The sequence below is a fragment of the Salvelinus alpinus genome, chromosome 6 (genome assembly GCF_045679555.1).
Source record: "Salvelinus alpinus chromosome 6, SLU_Salpinus.1, whole genome shotgun sequence".
Classification (NCBI taxonomy): Eukaryota; Metazoa; Chordata; class Actinopteri; order Salmoniformes; family Salmonidae; genus Salvelinus; species Salvelinus alpinus.
This window is the reverse complement of record NC_092091.1, coordinates 80550537-80567698: the sequence shown is the minus strand read 5'-3', so window position 1 is coordinate 80567698 and position 17162 is coordinate 80550537. Positions and strand designations below refer to the sequence as shown.

The window sequence follows — 17162 nt, the reverse complement described above, 5'->3', positions numbered from 1 at the left end:
TTATCAGTGTGATTGTCTCAGGTCTCTTTTATCAGTGTGATTGTCTCAGGTCTCTTTTATCAGTGTGATTGTCTCAGGTCTCTTTTAGCAGTGTGATTGTCTCAGGTCTCTTTTATCAGTGTGATTGTCTCAGGTCTCTTTTATCAGTGTGATTGTCTCAGGTCTCTTTTATCAGTGTGATTGTCTCAGGTCTCTTTTATCAGTGTGATTGTCTCAGGTATCTTTTAGCAGTGTGATTGTCTCAGGTCTCTTTTATCAGTGTGATTGTCTCAGGTCTCCTTTAGCAGTGTGATTGTCTCAGGTCTCCTTTAGCAGTGTGATTGTCTCAGGTCTCTTTTAGCAGTGTGATTGTCTCAGGTCTCTTTTATCAGTGTGATTGTCTCAGGTCTCTTTTATCAGTGTGATTGTCTCAGGTCTTTTATCAGTGTGATTGTCTCAGGTCTCTTTTATCAGTGTGATTGTCTCAGGTCTCTTTTATCAGTGTGATTGTCTCAGGTCTCTTTTATCAGTGTGATTGTCTCAGGTCTCTTTTATCAGTGTGATTGTCTCAGGTCTCTTTTAGCAGTGTGATTGTCTCAGGTCTCTTTTAGCAGTGTGATTGTCTCAGGTCTCTTTTATCAGTGTGATTGTCTCAGGTCTCTTTTATCAGTGTGAGTGTCTCAGGTCTCTTTTATCAGTGTGATTGTCTCAGGTCTCTTTTAGCAGTGTGATTGTCTCAGGTCTCCTTTTAGCAGTGTGATTGTCTCAGGTCTCTTTTATCAGTGTGATTGTCTCAGGTCTCTTTTATCAGTGTGAGTGTCTCAGGTCTCTTTTATCAGTGTGATTGTCTCAGGTCTCTATTATCAGTGTGATTGTCTCAGGTCTCTTTTATCAGTGTGATTGTCTCAGGTCTCCTTTTAGCAGTGTGATTGTCTCAGGTCTCTATTATCAGTGTGATTGTCTCAGGTCTCTTTTATCAGTGTGATTGTCTCAGGTCTCTTTTATCAGTGTGATTGTCTCAGGTCTCTTTTATCAGTGTGATTGTCTCAGGTCTCCTTTTATCAGTGTGATTGTCTCAGGTCTCTTTTATCAGTGTGATTGTCTCAGGTCTCCTTTTATCAGTGTGATTGTCTCAGGTCTCTATTATCAGTGTGATTGTCTCAGGTCTCTTAGCAGTGTGATTGTCTCAGGTCTCTTTTATCAGTGTGATTGTCTCAGGTCTCTTTTATCAGTGTGATTGTCTCAGGTCTCTTTTATCAGTGTGATTGTCTCAGGTCTCTTTTATCAGTGTATTTGTCTCAGGTCTCTTTTATCAGTGTGATTGTCTCAGGTCTCTTTTATTAGTGTGATTGTCTCAGGTCTCTTTTATCAGTGTGAGTGTCTCAGGTCTCTTTTATCAGTGTGATTGTCTCAGGTCTCTTTTATCAGTGTGATTGTCTCAGGTCTCTTTTATCAGTGTGATTGTCTCAGGTCTCTTTTAGCAGTGTGATTGTCTCAGGTCTCTTTTATCAGTGTGATTGTCTCAGGTCTCTATTATCAGTGTGATTGTCTCAGGTCTCTTTTAGCAGTGTGATTGTCTCAGGTCTCTTTTAGCAGTGTGATTGTCTCAGGTATCTTTTAGCAGTGTGATTGTCTCAGGTCTCTTTTATCAGTGTGATTGTCGCAAGTCTCCTTTAGCAGTGTGATTGTCTCAGGTCTCCTTTAACAGTGTGATTGTCTCAGGTCTCTTTTAGCAGTGTGATTGTCTCAGGTCTCTTTTATCAGTGTGATTGTCTCAGGTCTCTTTTATCAGTGTGATTGTCTCAGGTCTTTTATCAGTGTGATTGTCTCAGGTCTCTTTTATCAGTGTGATTGTCTCAGGTCTCTTTTATCAGTGTGATTGTCTCAGGTCTCCTTTTAGCAGTGTGATTGTCTCAGGTCTCTTTTATCAGTGTGATTGTCTCAGGTCTCTTTTATCAGTGTGAGTGTCTCAGGTCTCTTTTATCAGTGTGATTGTCTCAGGTCTCTTTTATCAGTGTGATTGTCTCAGGTCTCTTTTATCAGTGTGAGTGTCTCAGGTCTCTTTTATCAGTGTGATTGTCTCAGGTCTCTTTTAGCAGTGTGATTGTCTCAGGTCTCCTTTTAGCAGTGTGATTGTCTCAGGTCTCTTTTATCAGTGTGATTGTCTCAGGTCTCTTTTATCAGTGTGAGTGTCTCAGGTCTCTATTATCAGTGTGATTGTCTCAGGTCTCTTTTATCAGTGTGATTGTCTCAGGTCTCCTTTTAGCAGTGTGATTGTCTCAGGTCTCTATTATCAGTGTGATTGTCTCAGGTCTCTTTTATCAGTGTGATTGTCTCAGGTCTCTTTTATCAGTGTGATTGTCTCAGGTCTCTTTTATCAGTGTGATTGTCTCAGGTCTCCTTTTAGCAGTGTGATTGTCTCAGGTCTCTATTATCAGTGTGATTGTCTCAGGTCTCTTTTATCAGTGGGAGTGTCTCAGGTCTCCTTTTATCAGTGTGATTGTCTCAGGTCTCTTTTATCAGTGTGATTGTCTCAGGTCTCTTTTATTAGTGTGATTGTCTCAGGTCTCTTTTATCAGTGTGAGTGTCTCAGGTCTCTTTTATCAGTGTGATTGTCTCAGGTCTCTTTTATCAGTGTGATTGTCTCAGGTCTCTTTTATCAGTGTGATTGTCTCAGGTCTCTTTTAGCAGTGTGATTGTCTCAGGTCTCTTTTATCAGTGTGATTGTCTCAGGTCTCTATTATCAGTGTGATTGTCTCAGGTCTCTTTTAGCAGTGTGATTGTCTCAGGTCTCTTTTAGCAGTGTGATTGTCTCAGGTATCTTTTAGCAGTGTGATTGTCTCAGGTCTCTTTTATCAGTGTGATTGTCGCAAGTCTCCTTTAGCAGTGTGATTGTCTCAGGTCTCCTTTAGCAGTGTGATTGTCTCAGGTCTCTTTTAGCAGTGTGATTGTCTCAGGTCTCTTTTATCAGTGTGATTGTCTCAGGTCTCTTTTATCAGTGTGATTGTCTCAGGTCTTTTATCAGTGTGATTGTCTCAGGTCTCTTTTATCAGTGTGATTGTCTCAGGTCTCTTTTATCAGTGTGATTGTCTCAGGTCTCTTTTATCAGTGTGATTGTCTCAGGTCTCTTTTATCAGTGTGATTGTCTCAGGTCTCCTTTTAGCAGTGTGATTGTCTCAGGTCTCTATTATCAGTGTGATTGTCTCAGGTCTCTTTTATCAGTGTGAGTGTCTCAGGTCTCCTTTTATCAGTGTGATTGTCTCAGGTCTCTTTTATCAGTGTGATTGTCTCAGGTCTCTTTTATTAGTGTGATTGTCTCAGTTCTCTTTTATCAGTGTGAGTGTCTCAGGTCTCTTTTATCAGTGTGATTGTCTCAGGTCTCTTTTATCAGTGTGATTGTCTCAGGTCTCTTTTATCAGTGTGATTGTCTCAGGTCTCTTTTAGCAGTGTGATTGTCTCAGGTCTCTTTTATCAGTGTGATTGTCTCAGGTCTCTATTATCAGTGTGATTGTCTCAGGTCTCTTTTAGCAGTGTGATTGTCTCAGGTCTCTTTTAGCAGTGTGATTGTCTCAGGTATCTTTTAGCAGTGTGATTGTCTCAGGTCTCTTTTATCAGTGTGATTGTCGCAAGTCTCCTTTAGCAGTGTGATTGTCTCAGGTCTCCTTTAGCAGTGTGATTGTCTCAGGTCTCTTTTAGCAGTGTGATTGTCTCAGGTCTCTTTTATCAGTGTGATTGTCTCAGGTCTCTTTTATCAGTGTGATTGTCTCAGGTCTTTTATCAGTGTGATTGTCTCAGGTCTCTTTTATCAGTGTGATTGTCTCAGGTCTCTTTTATCAGTGTGATTGTCTCAGGTCTCCTTTTAGCAGTGTGATTGTCTCAGGTCTCTTTTATCAGTGTGATTGTCTCAGGTCTCTTTTATCAGTGTGAGTGTCTCAGGTCTCTTTTATCAGTGTGATTGTCTCAGGTCTCTTTTATCAGTGTGATTGTCTCAGGTCTCTTTTATCAGTGTGAGTGTCTCAGGTCTCTTTTATCAGTGTGATTGTCTCAGGTCTCTTTTAGCAGTGTGATTGTCTCAGGTCTCCTTTTAGCAGTGTGATTGTCTCAGGTCTCTTTTATCAGTGTGATTGTCTCAGGTCTCTTTTATCAGTGTGAGTGTCTCAGGTCTCTATTATCAGTGTGATTGTCTCAGGTCTCTTTCATCAGTGTGATTGTCTCAGGTCTCCTTTTAGCAGTGTGATTGTCTCAGGTCTCTATTATCAGTGTGATTGTCTCAGGTCTCTTTTATCAGTGTGATTGTCTCAGGTCTCTTTTATCAGTGTGATTGTCTCAGGTCTCTTTTATCAGTGTGATTGTCTCAGGTCTCCTTTTAGCAGTGTGATTGTCTCAGGTCTCTATTATCAGTGTGATTGTCTCAGGTCTCTTTTATCAGTGTGATTGTCTCAGGTCTCTTTTATCAGTGTGATTGTCTCAGGTCTCCTTTTAGCAGTGTGATTGTCTCAGGTCTCTATTATCAGTGTGATTGTCTCAGGTCTCTTTTAGCAGTGTGATTGTCTCAGGTCTCCTTTTATCAGTGTGATTGTCTCAGGTCTCTTTTATCAGTGTGAGTGTTTCAGGCCTCAGCTGCTGTGGGTTGTTTCAGTGTGGATGACTTCAGCTTGGAGAGGAGAGGGGATGGGGAGGAGAGGAGAGGAGGGAGAAGAGGTGATGAGGGAAGAGAGGATAGGGAGAGGAGAGAGGGAGAGGTGATGGGGAGAAGAGAGGAGAGGGGATGAGGAGAGAGGGAGGAGAGGGGGAGAAGAGAGGAGAGGGGATGAGGAGAGGATAGAGGGAGGAGAGGGGGAGAAGAGAGGAGAGAGAAGAGAGGAGAGGGGGAAACGAGAGAGGAGAGGCGATGGGGATAAGAGAGAGGAGAGGAGAGAGAAAAGAGGAGATGGGGAGAAGAGAGGAGAGAGGGAGAGGAGAGGAGGGAGAAGAGAGGAGATGGGGAGAAGAGAGGAGATGGGGAGAAGAGAGGAGATGGGGAGAAGAGAGGAAATGGGGAGAAGAGAGGAGAGAGGGAGAAGAGAGGAGATGGGGAGAAGAGAGGAGAGAGGGAGAAGAGAGTTGAGGAGAGAGAAGAGAGGAGATGGGGAGAAGAGAGGAGAGAGGGAGAAGAGAGTCGATGAGAAAGAAGAGAGGAGAGAGGGAGAAGAGAGGAGAGGAGAAAGAAGAGAGGAGACACCACACCCATAGAGCATCCTCATCACCTCTAGGTTACACTTTATCTGAACCTGGAGCCTTCATAAAGGCTACATAACACTGTCATAACCATCCATAACACGGTCATACGTGTTTTTTGTTTCAGCCCAGCGCTAACACACCGGATTCAACGACTCAATCTAACCATCAAGCCCTGGAATAGTGGAATCGGGGGTATTAGTGCTGGGCTGGAACAAATATGTGCAATCCTAAGGGTACTCCTGGACTGGAGCTGAGGAATGCTGGCTTTTATTAATATTAACAGTAAGGGCAAATAAAAAGCAGACTGAGGCGCCTGTGAGAAAGAACTGTCACCCCCCCCCCCCCCCCCCGGTGGGATGGAACTGTTGGCTGAGTGACACAACTCTCTTGTTACCACCTGATGAGAACTGCATCCTGGGTAAATCACTAATGCTCAGCTGTCATTGGTCTGCACAGTGTGTTTGTGTGTGTGTGTGTGTGTGTGTGTGTGTTTCTGTTTCTGTTTCTGTGTGTGTGTGTGTGTGTGTGTGTGTGTGTGTGTGTGTGTGTGTGTGTGTGTGTGTGTTTCTGTTTCTGTGTGTGTGTGTGTGTGTGTGTGTGTGTGTGTGTGTGTGTGTGTGTGTGTGTGTGTGTGTGTGTGTGTGTGTGTGTGTGTGTGTGTGTGTGTGTGTGTGTGTGTGTGTGTGTGTGCTCAACAGACTGCAGGAGACTGGCCCTTTCCTCTGTGGGTTCATGTACCTTGTCTTCTGTACCTGGATCACTGGGTCACACCTCCACCCCAAGCTGTAAGGCCCTAGTGTGCATCTAGCTAGCAGGACAGACTGAGGCTGGGGCCATGGTAGACATCATCAGGACTCTACAGAGAATCAATCTGTCTCTCTGTGTCCTGGAAACTCAATTGAACTTCAATGTATACCTTCAAGTTTCAATAAAAACTGATTAACTGAATAAGGTATGTGTTGGAGTAAGCAGAGAGGAAGTGGCAAAGCAAGAGAGATTTACTCCACCCAAGATCTGTCCGCGAGAGATAAGCCCTTTTTGTATGGAGGTCTATGAGAGACTGTCAAATTACATGAGGCTTATTTGATTTAATAGAAATGTCCTAATGTTTTGCCTGTTATAAATGTACTGATATATGTGAATACACGTGCATTCCGGCAAATATTTGAAAAATGACTTAGTTGTGCTTGTTGTTCACACGCGTATCTGCTCTCTCGTTGGCTAAAATGGTCCCACCTAATCTCACCTGCCTTCAGTCACAGAGGACAAGTATTTCCAATGTTAGAGCTGTCACTCGGCTATCTTGTCAACATAAAATATAATCTTTGGAGTAAGGCAGCCGGTCACAAATTGCTCCTTGTCCCTTACGCTTGGCCATAACCCCTTGATGGGTGGTGGCATGTCTGTAGGAACTGGGTAGCTATCAGATAGATGTTAGCATGTCTGTAGGAACTGGGTAGCTATCAGATAGATTTTAGCATTCCTATAGGGTCTGAGTAGCTATCAGATAGATTTTAGCATTCCTATAGGGTCTGAGTAGCTATCAAATAGATGTTAGCATGTCTGTAGGGTCTGGGTAGCTATCCGATAGATGTTAGCATGTCTGTAGGGTCTGGGTAGCTATCAGATAGATGTTAGCATGTCTGTAGGGTCTGGGTAGCTATCAGATAGATGTTAGCATGTCTGTAGGGTCTGGGTAGCTATCAGATAGGTGTTAGCATGTCTGTAGGGTCTGGGTAGCTATCCGATAGATGTTAGCATGTCTGTAGGGTCTGGGTAGCTATCAGATAGATGTTAACATGTCTGTAGGGTCTGGGTAGCTATCAGATAGATGTTAACATGTCTGTAGGGTCTGGGTAGCTATCCGATAGATGTTAGCATGTCTGTAGGGTCTGGGTAGCTATCAGATAGATGTTAGCATGTCTGTAGGGTCTGGGTAGCTATCCGATAGATGTTAGCATGTCTGTAGGGTCTGGGTAGCTATCAGATAGATGTTAACATGTCTGTAGGGTCTGGGTAGCTATCAGATAGATGTTAGCATGTCTGTAGGGTCTGGGTAGCTATCAGATAGATGTTAACATGTCTGTAGGGTCTGGGTAGCTATCAGATAGATGTTAACATGTCTGTAGGGTCTGGGTAGCTATCAGATAGATGTTAGCATGTCTGTAGGGTCTGGGTAGCTATCAGATAGATGTTAGCATGTCTGTAGGGTCTGGGTAGCTATCAGATAGATGTTAGCATGTCTGTAGGGTCTGGGTAGCTATCAGATAGATGTTAGCATGTCTGTAGGGTCTGGGTAGCTATCAGATAGGTGTTAGCATGTCTGTAGGGTCTGGGTAGCTATCAGATAGATGTTAGCATGTCTGTAGGGTCTGGGTAGCTATCAGATAGATGTTAACATGTCTGTAGGGTCTGGGTAGCTATCAGATAGATGTTAACATGTCTGTAGGGTCTGGGTAGCTATCAGATAGATGTTAGCATGTCTGTAGGGTCTGGGTAGCTATCAGATAGATGTTAACATGTCTGTAGGGTCTGGGTAGCTATCAGATAGATGTTAGCATGTCTGTAGGGTCTGGGTAGCTATCAGATAGATGTTAGCTTGTCTGTAGGGTCTGGGTAGCTATCCGATAGATGTTAACATGTCTGTAGGGTCTGGGTAGCTATCAGATAGATGTTAGCATGTCTGTAGGGTATGGGTAGCTATCCGATAGATGTTAGCATGTCTGTAGGGTATGGGTAGCTATCCGATAGATGTTAGCATGTCTGTAGGGTCTGGGTAGCTATCAGATAGATGTTAACATGTCTGTAGGGTCTGGGTAGCTATCAGATAGATGTTAGCATGTCTGTAGGGTCTGGGTAGCTATCAGATAGATGTTAGCATGTCTGTAGGGTCTGGGTAGCTATCAGATAGATGTTAGCATGTCTGTAGGGTCTGGGTAGCTATCAGATAGATGTTAGCATGTCTGTAGGGTCTGGGTAGCTATCAGATAGATGTTAGCATGTCTGTAGGGTCTGGGTAGCTATCAGATAGATGTTAGCATGTCTGTAGGGTCTGGGTAGCTATCCGATAGATGTTAGCATGTCTGTAGGGTCTGGGTAGCTATCAGATAGGTGTTAGCATGTCTGTAGGGTCTGGGTAGCTATCAAATAGGTGTTAGCTTGTCTGTAGGGTCTGGGTAGCTATCAGATAGGTGTTAGCATGTCTGTAGGGTCTGGGTAGCTATCAGACAGATGTTAGCATGTCTGTAGGGTCTGGGTAGCTATCAGATAGATGTTAGCATGTCTGTAGGGTCTGGGTAGCTATCAGATAGATGTTAGCATGTCTGTAGGGTCTGGGTAGCTATCAGATAGATGTTAGCATGTCTGTAGGGTCTGGGTAGCTATCAGATAGATGTTAGCATGTCTGTAGGGTCTGGGTAGCTATCAGATAGATGTTAGCATGTCTGTAGGGTCTGGGTAGCTATCAGATAGGTGTTAGCATGTCTGTAGGGTCTGGGTAGCTATCAGATAGGTGTTAGCATGTATGTAGGGTCTGGGTAGCTATCAGATAGGTGTTAGCATGTCTGTAGGGTCTGGGTAGCTATCAGATAGATGTTAGCATGTCTGTAGGGTCTGGGTAGCTATCAGATAGATGTTAGCATGTCTGTAGGGTCTGGGTAGCTATCAGATAGATGTTAGCATGTCTGTAGGGTCTGGGTAGCTATCAGATAGGTGTTAGCATGTCTGTAGGGTCTGGGTAGCTATCAGATAGGTGTTAGCATGTCTGTAGGGTCTGGGTAGCTATCAGATAGGTGTTAGCATGTATGTAGGGTCTGGGTAGCTATCAGACAGATGTTAGCATGTCTGTAGGGTCTGGGTAGCTATCAGATAGATGTTAGCATGTCTGGAGGTTCTGGGTAGGTATAAACAGTGTACTGGTAAAGTTTCCACCATATTGCTTTCATCTTCCAGATGTGAAAACAATGAAGGGGAGGGGTAAGAAGTGAATTGGGATGGGCTGAGTGTCCATGCGGGGTCCAAGCACCCCATGGAAAGTGTGTGTTTGACTCCACAAGCTGAAGGCCTTGGTTTCCATTCATGTCTAACTCCTTCCTCCTTCACTGGCTGAGCTTCAGGTATCTGCAGTCTGGCTGAACACTGTGCATGTTCTGTGATAATGGAACTATTTACTCTTGCAGTGTTTCTTTAAAGGCCTAGTGAAGTCAAAAATGTGATTTCGTTGTTTTATATACACTGAGGGTACAAAACATTATTAACATCTGCTCTTTCCATGACATAGACTGACCGGGTGAATCCAGGTGAAAGCTGTGATCCCTTATTGATGACACTTCAATCAGTGTAGATGAAGGGGAGGAGACAGGTTAAAGAAGGATTTTTAGGCCTTCAGACATGAGACATGGATTGTGTATGTGTACTATTCATAGGGTGAATGGACAAGATACGATATTTAAGTGCCTTTGAACGAGGTATGGTAGTAGGTGCCAGGCATACCGGTTTGTGTCAAGAACTGCAATGCTGCTGGGTTTTTCACACTCAACAGTTTGGTCCACCACCCAAAGGACATCCAGCCAACTTGACACAACTGTGGGAAGCATTGGAGTCACCATGGGCCAGCTTCCCTGTGGAACGCTGTGGAACGCTTTTGAGACCTTGTAGAGTCCATGCCCCAACAAATTGGGTTGGAATAGTGAGCGTTATGATAATACCCTTTTAGTGTAAGAACTGTTTGAAAGGAGTTTTGGCCTGCCTGGTGACATCACCCCCCCATCCATATTTGTTTTTGCCCTAGTACTAACACACCTGATTCAAATAATCAAAGGCTTGATGATGAGTTGATTTGTTTTATCAGGTGTGTTAGTGCCATGGCAAAACCCCTCTGGGTCTCCGGGACTGAGAATTACTACTGGTGTACTAGTTGTGTGTAGCTACATTACAGTAAATTAGACGTCTCCTGCCATAGTTGTATTGACTCAGTGTCATTAATGTTCTGTACTAAATCGTTATATCCAAGGGCCCAACGTTGACTGAACAGCATTAGGCATGAAAGTTTTCCTTTACAAATGTCTAGAGAGATTCAACAGAACACCGCAAGTTTTCAATAGAGACAGCCTTTAGAGAGTTGAATCCGTGTGCGCTGTCCATGGTGCTGACAGTTTGCTGAGATCAGGCTACAAGGTCATGCAGTCTGTAATCGTGGCAAACTTTCAGAACAACCGACAGCGGAAAAACTCCCCTGCAAGTTTTCAAGACTTAAAAGAGCGAGGAGAGGGCGAAACAACATACTTACATAAGCGGTTATACGAAAATATCCATCGACTTTGGAAGCTGTCTTCGATGCTAAATATACATATATATATATATATATATACTTTAGAATGTATATAATATGTTTCCTTACTTGAGTAATAGCCTATCCAAATAAATTTCGAAAGGCGATTTATTTCAGTCTGTAGTTCATAGCCAAGATGTATTTCACAAACGATTTCATGACATTACCTCATTTAAAAACAATGTTGTCAACCCGAGCGGCGATCATTTTGAGTGAGTCTTCTGCGTGCAAAATATGACATTTACAAACACAAACGTTTTACCATTGAGGCTACTTACTTGAGAGAGATACGAGAAGGAGAGAGAGCGATAAAGTCACGGTCACCGCCATATCTCCTCCGTGCCCTTCTTCCCTTCCCCGGAATCCGACGCTCAAAACTTGGATGGGGCTGTGCCGGAGTGGGGTTATTATCTCCGGGAGAGAAAGTCAAAAGTTGACGGCAAAGCGCAGCAGTAGATCCAGGACTGTCAACGCGTTCATACACCATCGAGGTCGTCAGAAATGAACCGCGTCGTGATCGTTGTTGTGGTAGCCTACGAACCGATCCGTTTAGATGTCTGCGTCTCCGGTAATTCTCACAAACACGTGCACTCAGTCCTGATCTGATCTTTGCCCCTCCACGCGGTGTGTCACAATAAAAATTATAAAGCGAATGCGTACTGATTCATGTGATAACATATCGATGGACGTAATGGGTCACATTGAAATTCGCGGTAACTCTGATATTGAAACAAAATCACGTCGCTATCCTCGTCGTCCGTCAGAGTGGCCCGCGCCTTGCCTCAGACTTGCGGTTTCAGCCAAACGCCACAAACTCGCCGCGTTGACATTTGAGCTAAATTCGATCCGTGTCCCAATCTAACAGGCTACGCATGTCTACAGAACCGAGAAATATGTTTTTGCAACTGTTTAGGCTACATTTCACTGAGTATTCCCTACGCCACGTTTATAAGCATAAATGACAAACCTCTCTTTTTCAGTTGTAACTTTTGTTTTACACACCAAATGTATCATAAATGATAGGCATATGAATATATCCCGTAGGCCTATGTCTAAGCGAATTATTGTCGTTAAAACTCGGGCTGGCTCCGTGGACCACTCGGGGTTAGAATGCTCTGAGCTTCGAACTGAAATGGAACGCGTCACGTGACCCGGTGGAATCCTGAGAGGGGATGGATGGATGGATGCGCTCCTCTATTACAAAACTCAACTCTACAGAGTTCCAGATTTCGAAATTGCGCCTGGAATTATTCCCCAATATTCGACTTGCATTGACAGCTAGACTGACCCCTCATACGCAGGGGATAGCCTGCCAGATGTAGGCTAATACATGGAATAAATACATTAATAAATTAGTATCTTAAACAAATAAATTAACCTAGTCCACGTTCTTTTTCATATTTTCAGAAGAATTGTTTAACAATTTCTGCAGGACTGTACCCACGCAAATTAACTGTGAGGATTGTTTAGTTTGCGGTTAATTGCGTTGTTTGAAGAAAGTGTTTTGGGACCACTAACTGCATGTGGCCTGCCCGCGAGCTCCCCAGTGTGCCTGGTGAGCGCCTGCTGGTGTATTTTATCAGTGCCTCGAGGCAGTTGGAGGCTCCTGCTGTTCTCCGTGTGATGCCGAACTTATTCTCCAGGATGAAATCTGTCAGATAGTCACGACTTTATGATAAGAAGAAGGAAAGTACTGGAACACACACATCACACAAACCCTTTCTCTATCACTTGCTCCCCCCTCTCTTTCTCCCCCCTCTCTTTCTCCCCACTCTCTCGCTCACTCTTTCTCTCTCTCTCACACACACACCTGCTAGCCTTACTTCCCAGAAGACGTTGGAAAGCCTTCGCAGTAAGAGGGCACTTAGGTTGTATTATCCGCTTTCGCTGCACATCATCATTCCATTTAAATGTGGGGTAAAGACTAGGCTACTACACTAGGTCCTGGGCTGTGTCCCAAATCATTCCATTTAAATGTGGGGTAAAGACTAGGCTACTACACTAGGTCCTGGGCTGTGTCCCAAATCATTCCATTTAAATGTGGGGTAAAGACTAGTCTACTACACTAGGTCCTGGTCTGTGTCCCAAATCATTCCATTTAAATGTGGGGTAAAGACTAGGCTACTACACTAGGTCCTGGGCTGTGTCCCAAATCATTCCATTTAAATGTGGGGTAAAGACTAGGCTACTACACTAGGTCCTGGGCTGTGTCCCAAATCATTCCATTTAAATGTGGGGTAAAGACTAGGCTACTACACTAGGTCCTGGGCTGTGTCCCAAATCATTCCATATTCCCCATATAGTCCTATATATTCCCTATATAGTTTTGACCCTCTTCCCTATTTAGTTCACTTCTTTTTAACCAGGGCCCTGGTCAAAAGTAGTGGACTATGTACTGTAGGGAATGGGGATAATAATTTGGGATGCAGCCCTGGACCTACTGTAGTAGCCTAGCCTATCAAGACTGGATACACATTGATTTTGTAGGTTTGTCTTTACGTGTGTGTGTGTGTGTGTGTGTGTGTGTGTGTGAGTGTGGGGGGGGGGTATTTTTTAGGGTCTGAGTGGTGGTGTCGGTGATAAGGACACAAGCTGTCGGACGGTCAGAGCAGGAGTCCACAGCTACAGTAGCGCCTGGCGCACGCACCAAAGACAGAGGAAGAGGGAAGGGGAGAGAAAGACACAGAGGAGACTATTTTACTTTTTAACATTCAGCTTGTCAATCATGAATAAAGCATGGATGGACTCCAACTATAGAGTCTTAAAAGCTTGGATTTTCCTGCCGCTGACATGACAGGTTCTTTTCTAAGACACTCTGCAGTTGCTTAATACATTTTTTATAGCCATTGATTCTTAGTTCAACCGTCTTAACCCATCAGAACCCAAAATATAAGCTTGTTTCACTCCAATGTTTGTAAACAAAGTAAATGTAAACAAACACTATAAAGACTCAAAACATGATTCTTTTGATTTCATGGATGGTCAGTCCTTGCATCCATAGTCCCGTCTATACATTTGAGAGTGTTAAAGATGCTCTATGCTGAAATCCCTCTGCCATTTCCTGGTTGCTGAAATTCTGATAGTTTGCCTAATCTCAGTTTATATGACAAAACAAACTAGTATAGTATAGAGAATCATCGTACCATCTAAACCACTGGGAAATATATTTTCCATAACCTAAAAAATTGTATTTTCAGCCATTTGAAACTTGTGTACAAAACCGAAAGTAAAAGATGCAAAAACAAAAACTTAAAAAGCAGGAAGCATAAAAATAGAGCACATAGAACAGATCTACAGCTTCTTAGACATGCTTTCAATTAAAATAACAGATCTATAACTCACATTTCTATGTGCATTTGTTGGGGTCGTCCAAAAAAGTGACATATTGCAGCTTTAACATTTCTCCAGTGTTGTCTTCCAAATCCCAGATTGCACCTTCATAGAGAATAGATATGTATAATCAGCTACTTTCTTTTGATAGTGTCACTGGAAGGACAATACTCAAATGGCACCCTTTTTATGTGCACTACTTTTCTAAGGGCTCTGGTCAAAAGGAGTGCACTTAATAGGGAATAGGATGCCATTTGGGACTCTAGCGAAGTCAACATGTCGATACACATATGGGGATCATAGGCTTTAGACAGACAATACAATTTCATTTGAAGGATCAATTAAATCAAACCCCTCAATATCCTAATCAAGACATAATACATTAAAACAGTCAGTAATACATCCAATATTGTCATATTTTGAAGTGGAACTGAGAAATAGAAACATATGTTGTGACTCCACTAGTCCTCCAAAAGACAAAGCATCACACCATAACAAAACGTGATCATTCATGGGATTTATAGCTGTGACTAGTGAACGGCAAAGCATAACCATACATCACTCACACATCACTCACTCTTCCAAGCTCACTGGATATTTCAATCTCATGTAATGGAGGTGTCTGTGTGTGTGTGTCACACGTATTCACTGACACACATACACACACACACACACCATTACGCCACTAAATAAGAGCGACAGGGAGCCATGAAATCAACTCAAATCACATTGTATTGGTAGCATACACATATGTAGTAGATGTTATTGCGGGTGTAGCTAAATGTGTTCAGGCGGAGGCCAGGACGCTGAGACATGTGGGTTATATTATATATGAAGTTTGCATCCCAAATGGAACCCTATTCCCTATGAAGTGCACTACTTTTGACGATAGCTGATAGGGTTCTGGTCAACAGTAGTGCCCTACGTAGGGAATAGGGTGCTGGTGCATCTGTTCTGTTAGAGCTCTTCTAAGTATAGTGATTATGAACCTTTTATCCTGGACCACCACCCTTTACCCTGGACCACTACCCTTTCCCTGGACCACTACCCTTTACCCTGGACCACCACCCTTTACCCTGGAACACTACCATTTACCCATGACCACCACCCTTTACCCTGAACCACTACCGTTTACCCTGGACCACCACCCTTTACCCTGGAACACCACCCTTTACCCTGGACCACCACCCTTTACCCTGGATCACCACCCTTTTTCCTTGAACCACTACCCTTTAACCTGGACCACCACCCTTTACCCTGGACCACTACCATTTACCCTGGACCACCACCCTTTACCCTGGACCACTACCCTTTACCCTGGACTACTACCCTTTACCCTGGACCACCACCTTTAACCCTGGACCACCACCCTTTACCCTGGACCACTACCCTTTCCCTGGACCACTGGACCACCACCCTTTACCCTGGACCACCACCCTTTACCCTGGAACACTACCATTTACCCACGACCACCACCCTTTACCCTGAACCACTACCGTTTACCCTGGACCACCACCCTTTACCCTGGAACACCACCCTTTACCCTGGACCACCACCCTTTACCCTGGATCACCACCCTTTACCCTGGACCAATACCCTTTAACCTGGACCACCACCCTTTACCCTGGACCACTACCATTTACCCTGGACCACCACCCTTTACCCTGGACCACTACCCTTTACCCTGGACTACTACCCTTTACCCTGGACCACCACCCTTTACCCTGGACCACCACCTTTTACCCTGGACCACCACCCTTTACCCTGGACCACTACCCTTTACCTTGGACCACTACCATTTACCCTGGACCACTACCCTTTACCCTGGACCACTACCCTTTATCCTGGACCTCCAACCTTTACCCTGGAACACTACCCTTTACCCTGGACCACTACCCTTTACGCTGGACCACTACCCTTTATCCTGGACCTCCAACCTTTACCCTGGACCACCACCCTTTACCCTGGACCACTACCCTTTACCCTGGACCACTACCCTTTATCCTGGACCTCCAACCTTTACCCTGGACCACTACCATTTACCCTGGACCACCACCCTTTACCCTGGACCACCACCCTTTACCCTGGACCACCACCCTTTACCCTGGACCACCACCCTTTACCCTGGACCACTACCCTTTACCCTGGACCACCACCCTTTATCCTGGACCTCCAACCTTTACCCTGGACCACCACCCTTTACCCTGGACCACTACCCTTTACCCTGGACCACTACCCTTTACCCTGGACCACCACCCTTTACCCTGGACCACTACCCTTTACCCTGGACCACCACCCTTTACCCTGGACCACTACCCTTTACCCTGGACCACTACCCTTTACCCTGGACCACCACCCGTTACCCTGGACCACCACCCTTTACCCTGGACCACCACCCTTTACCCTGGACCACTACCCTTTACCCTGGACCACCACCTACCACCCTTTACCCTGGACCACTACCATTTACCCTGGACCACCACCCTTTACCCTGGACCACCACCCTTTACCCTGGACCACCACCTACCACCCTTTACCCTGGACCACTACCCTTTACCCTGGACCACCACCCTTTACCCTGGACCACCACCCTTTACCCTGGACCACCACCTACCACCCTTTACACTGGACCACCACCATTTACCCTGGACCACCACCCTTTACCCTGGACCACCACCCTTTACCCTGGACCACCACCCTTTACCCTTGACCACCACCTACCACCCTTTACGCTGGACCACCACTCTTTACCCCTGACCACCACCCTTTACCTTGGACCACTACCCTTTCTCTGGACCATCACCCTTTACCCTGGACCACCACCCTTTACCCTTTACCCTGAAGCACCACCCTTTACCCTTTACCCTGAATCACCACCCTTTACCCTTTACCCTGAAACACCATATTTTACCCTTTACCCTAGACCACTACCCTTTACCCTGAACCACCATATTTTACCCTTTACCCTGGACCACTACCCTTTACCCTGGACCACTACCATTTACCCTGGACCACCACCCTTTACCCTGGACCACCACCCTTTACCCTGAACCACCACCACCCTTTACCCTGGAGCACTACCCTTTACCCTGAACCACTGCCCTTTACCCTGGACCACTACCCTTTACCCTGGACCACTACCCTTTCCCTGAACCACCACCCTTTACCCTGGACCACCACCCTTTACCCTGGACCACCACCCTTTACCCTGGACCACCACCCTTTACCCTGGACCACTACCCTTTACCCTGGACCACCACCCTTTACCCTGGACCACCACCCTTTACCTTGGACTACCACCCTT

General features: G+C 44.9%; 1 protein-coding gene across 1 annotated transcript in view; it reads right to left on the bottom strand.

The window, feature by feature from the left end:
- LOC139579490 (neuronal acetylcholine receptor subunit beta-2-like) overlaps positions 1–11639 on the bottom strand; it is a 27159-nt gene extending 15520 nt beyond the window's left edge. The window contains exon 1 of the mRNA XM_071408189.1: positions 10807–11639. Coding sequence (XP_071264290.1) covers positions 10807–10858 — 52 coding nt within the window. The 5' untranslated portion in view covers positions 10859–11639. The remainder of the gene's footprint in view (positions 1–10806) is intronic.
- Positions 11640–17162: the final 5523 nt, after the last annotated feature.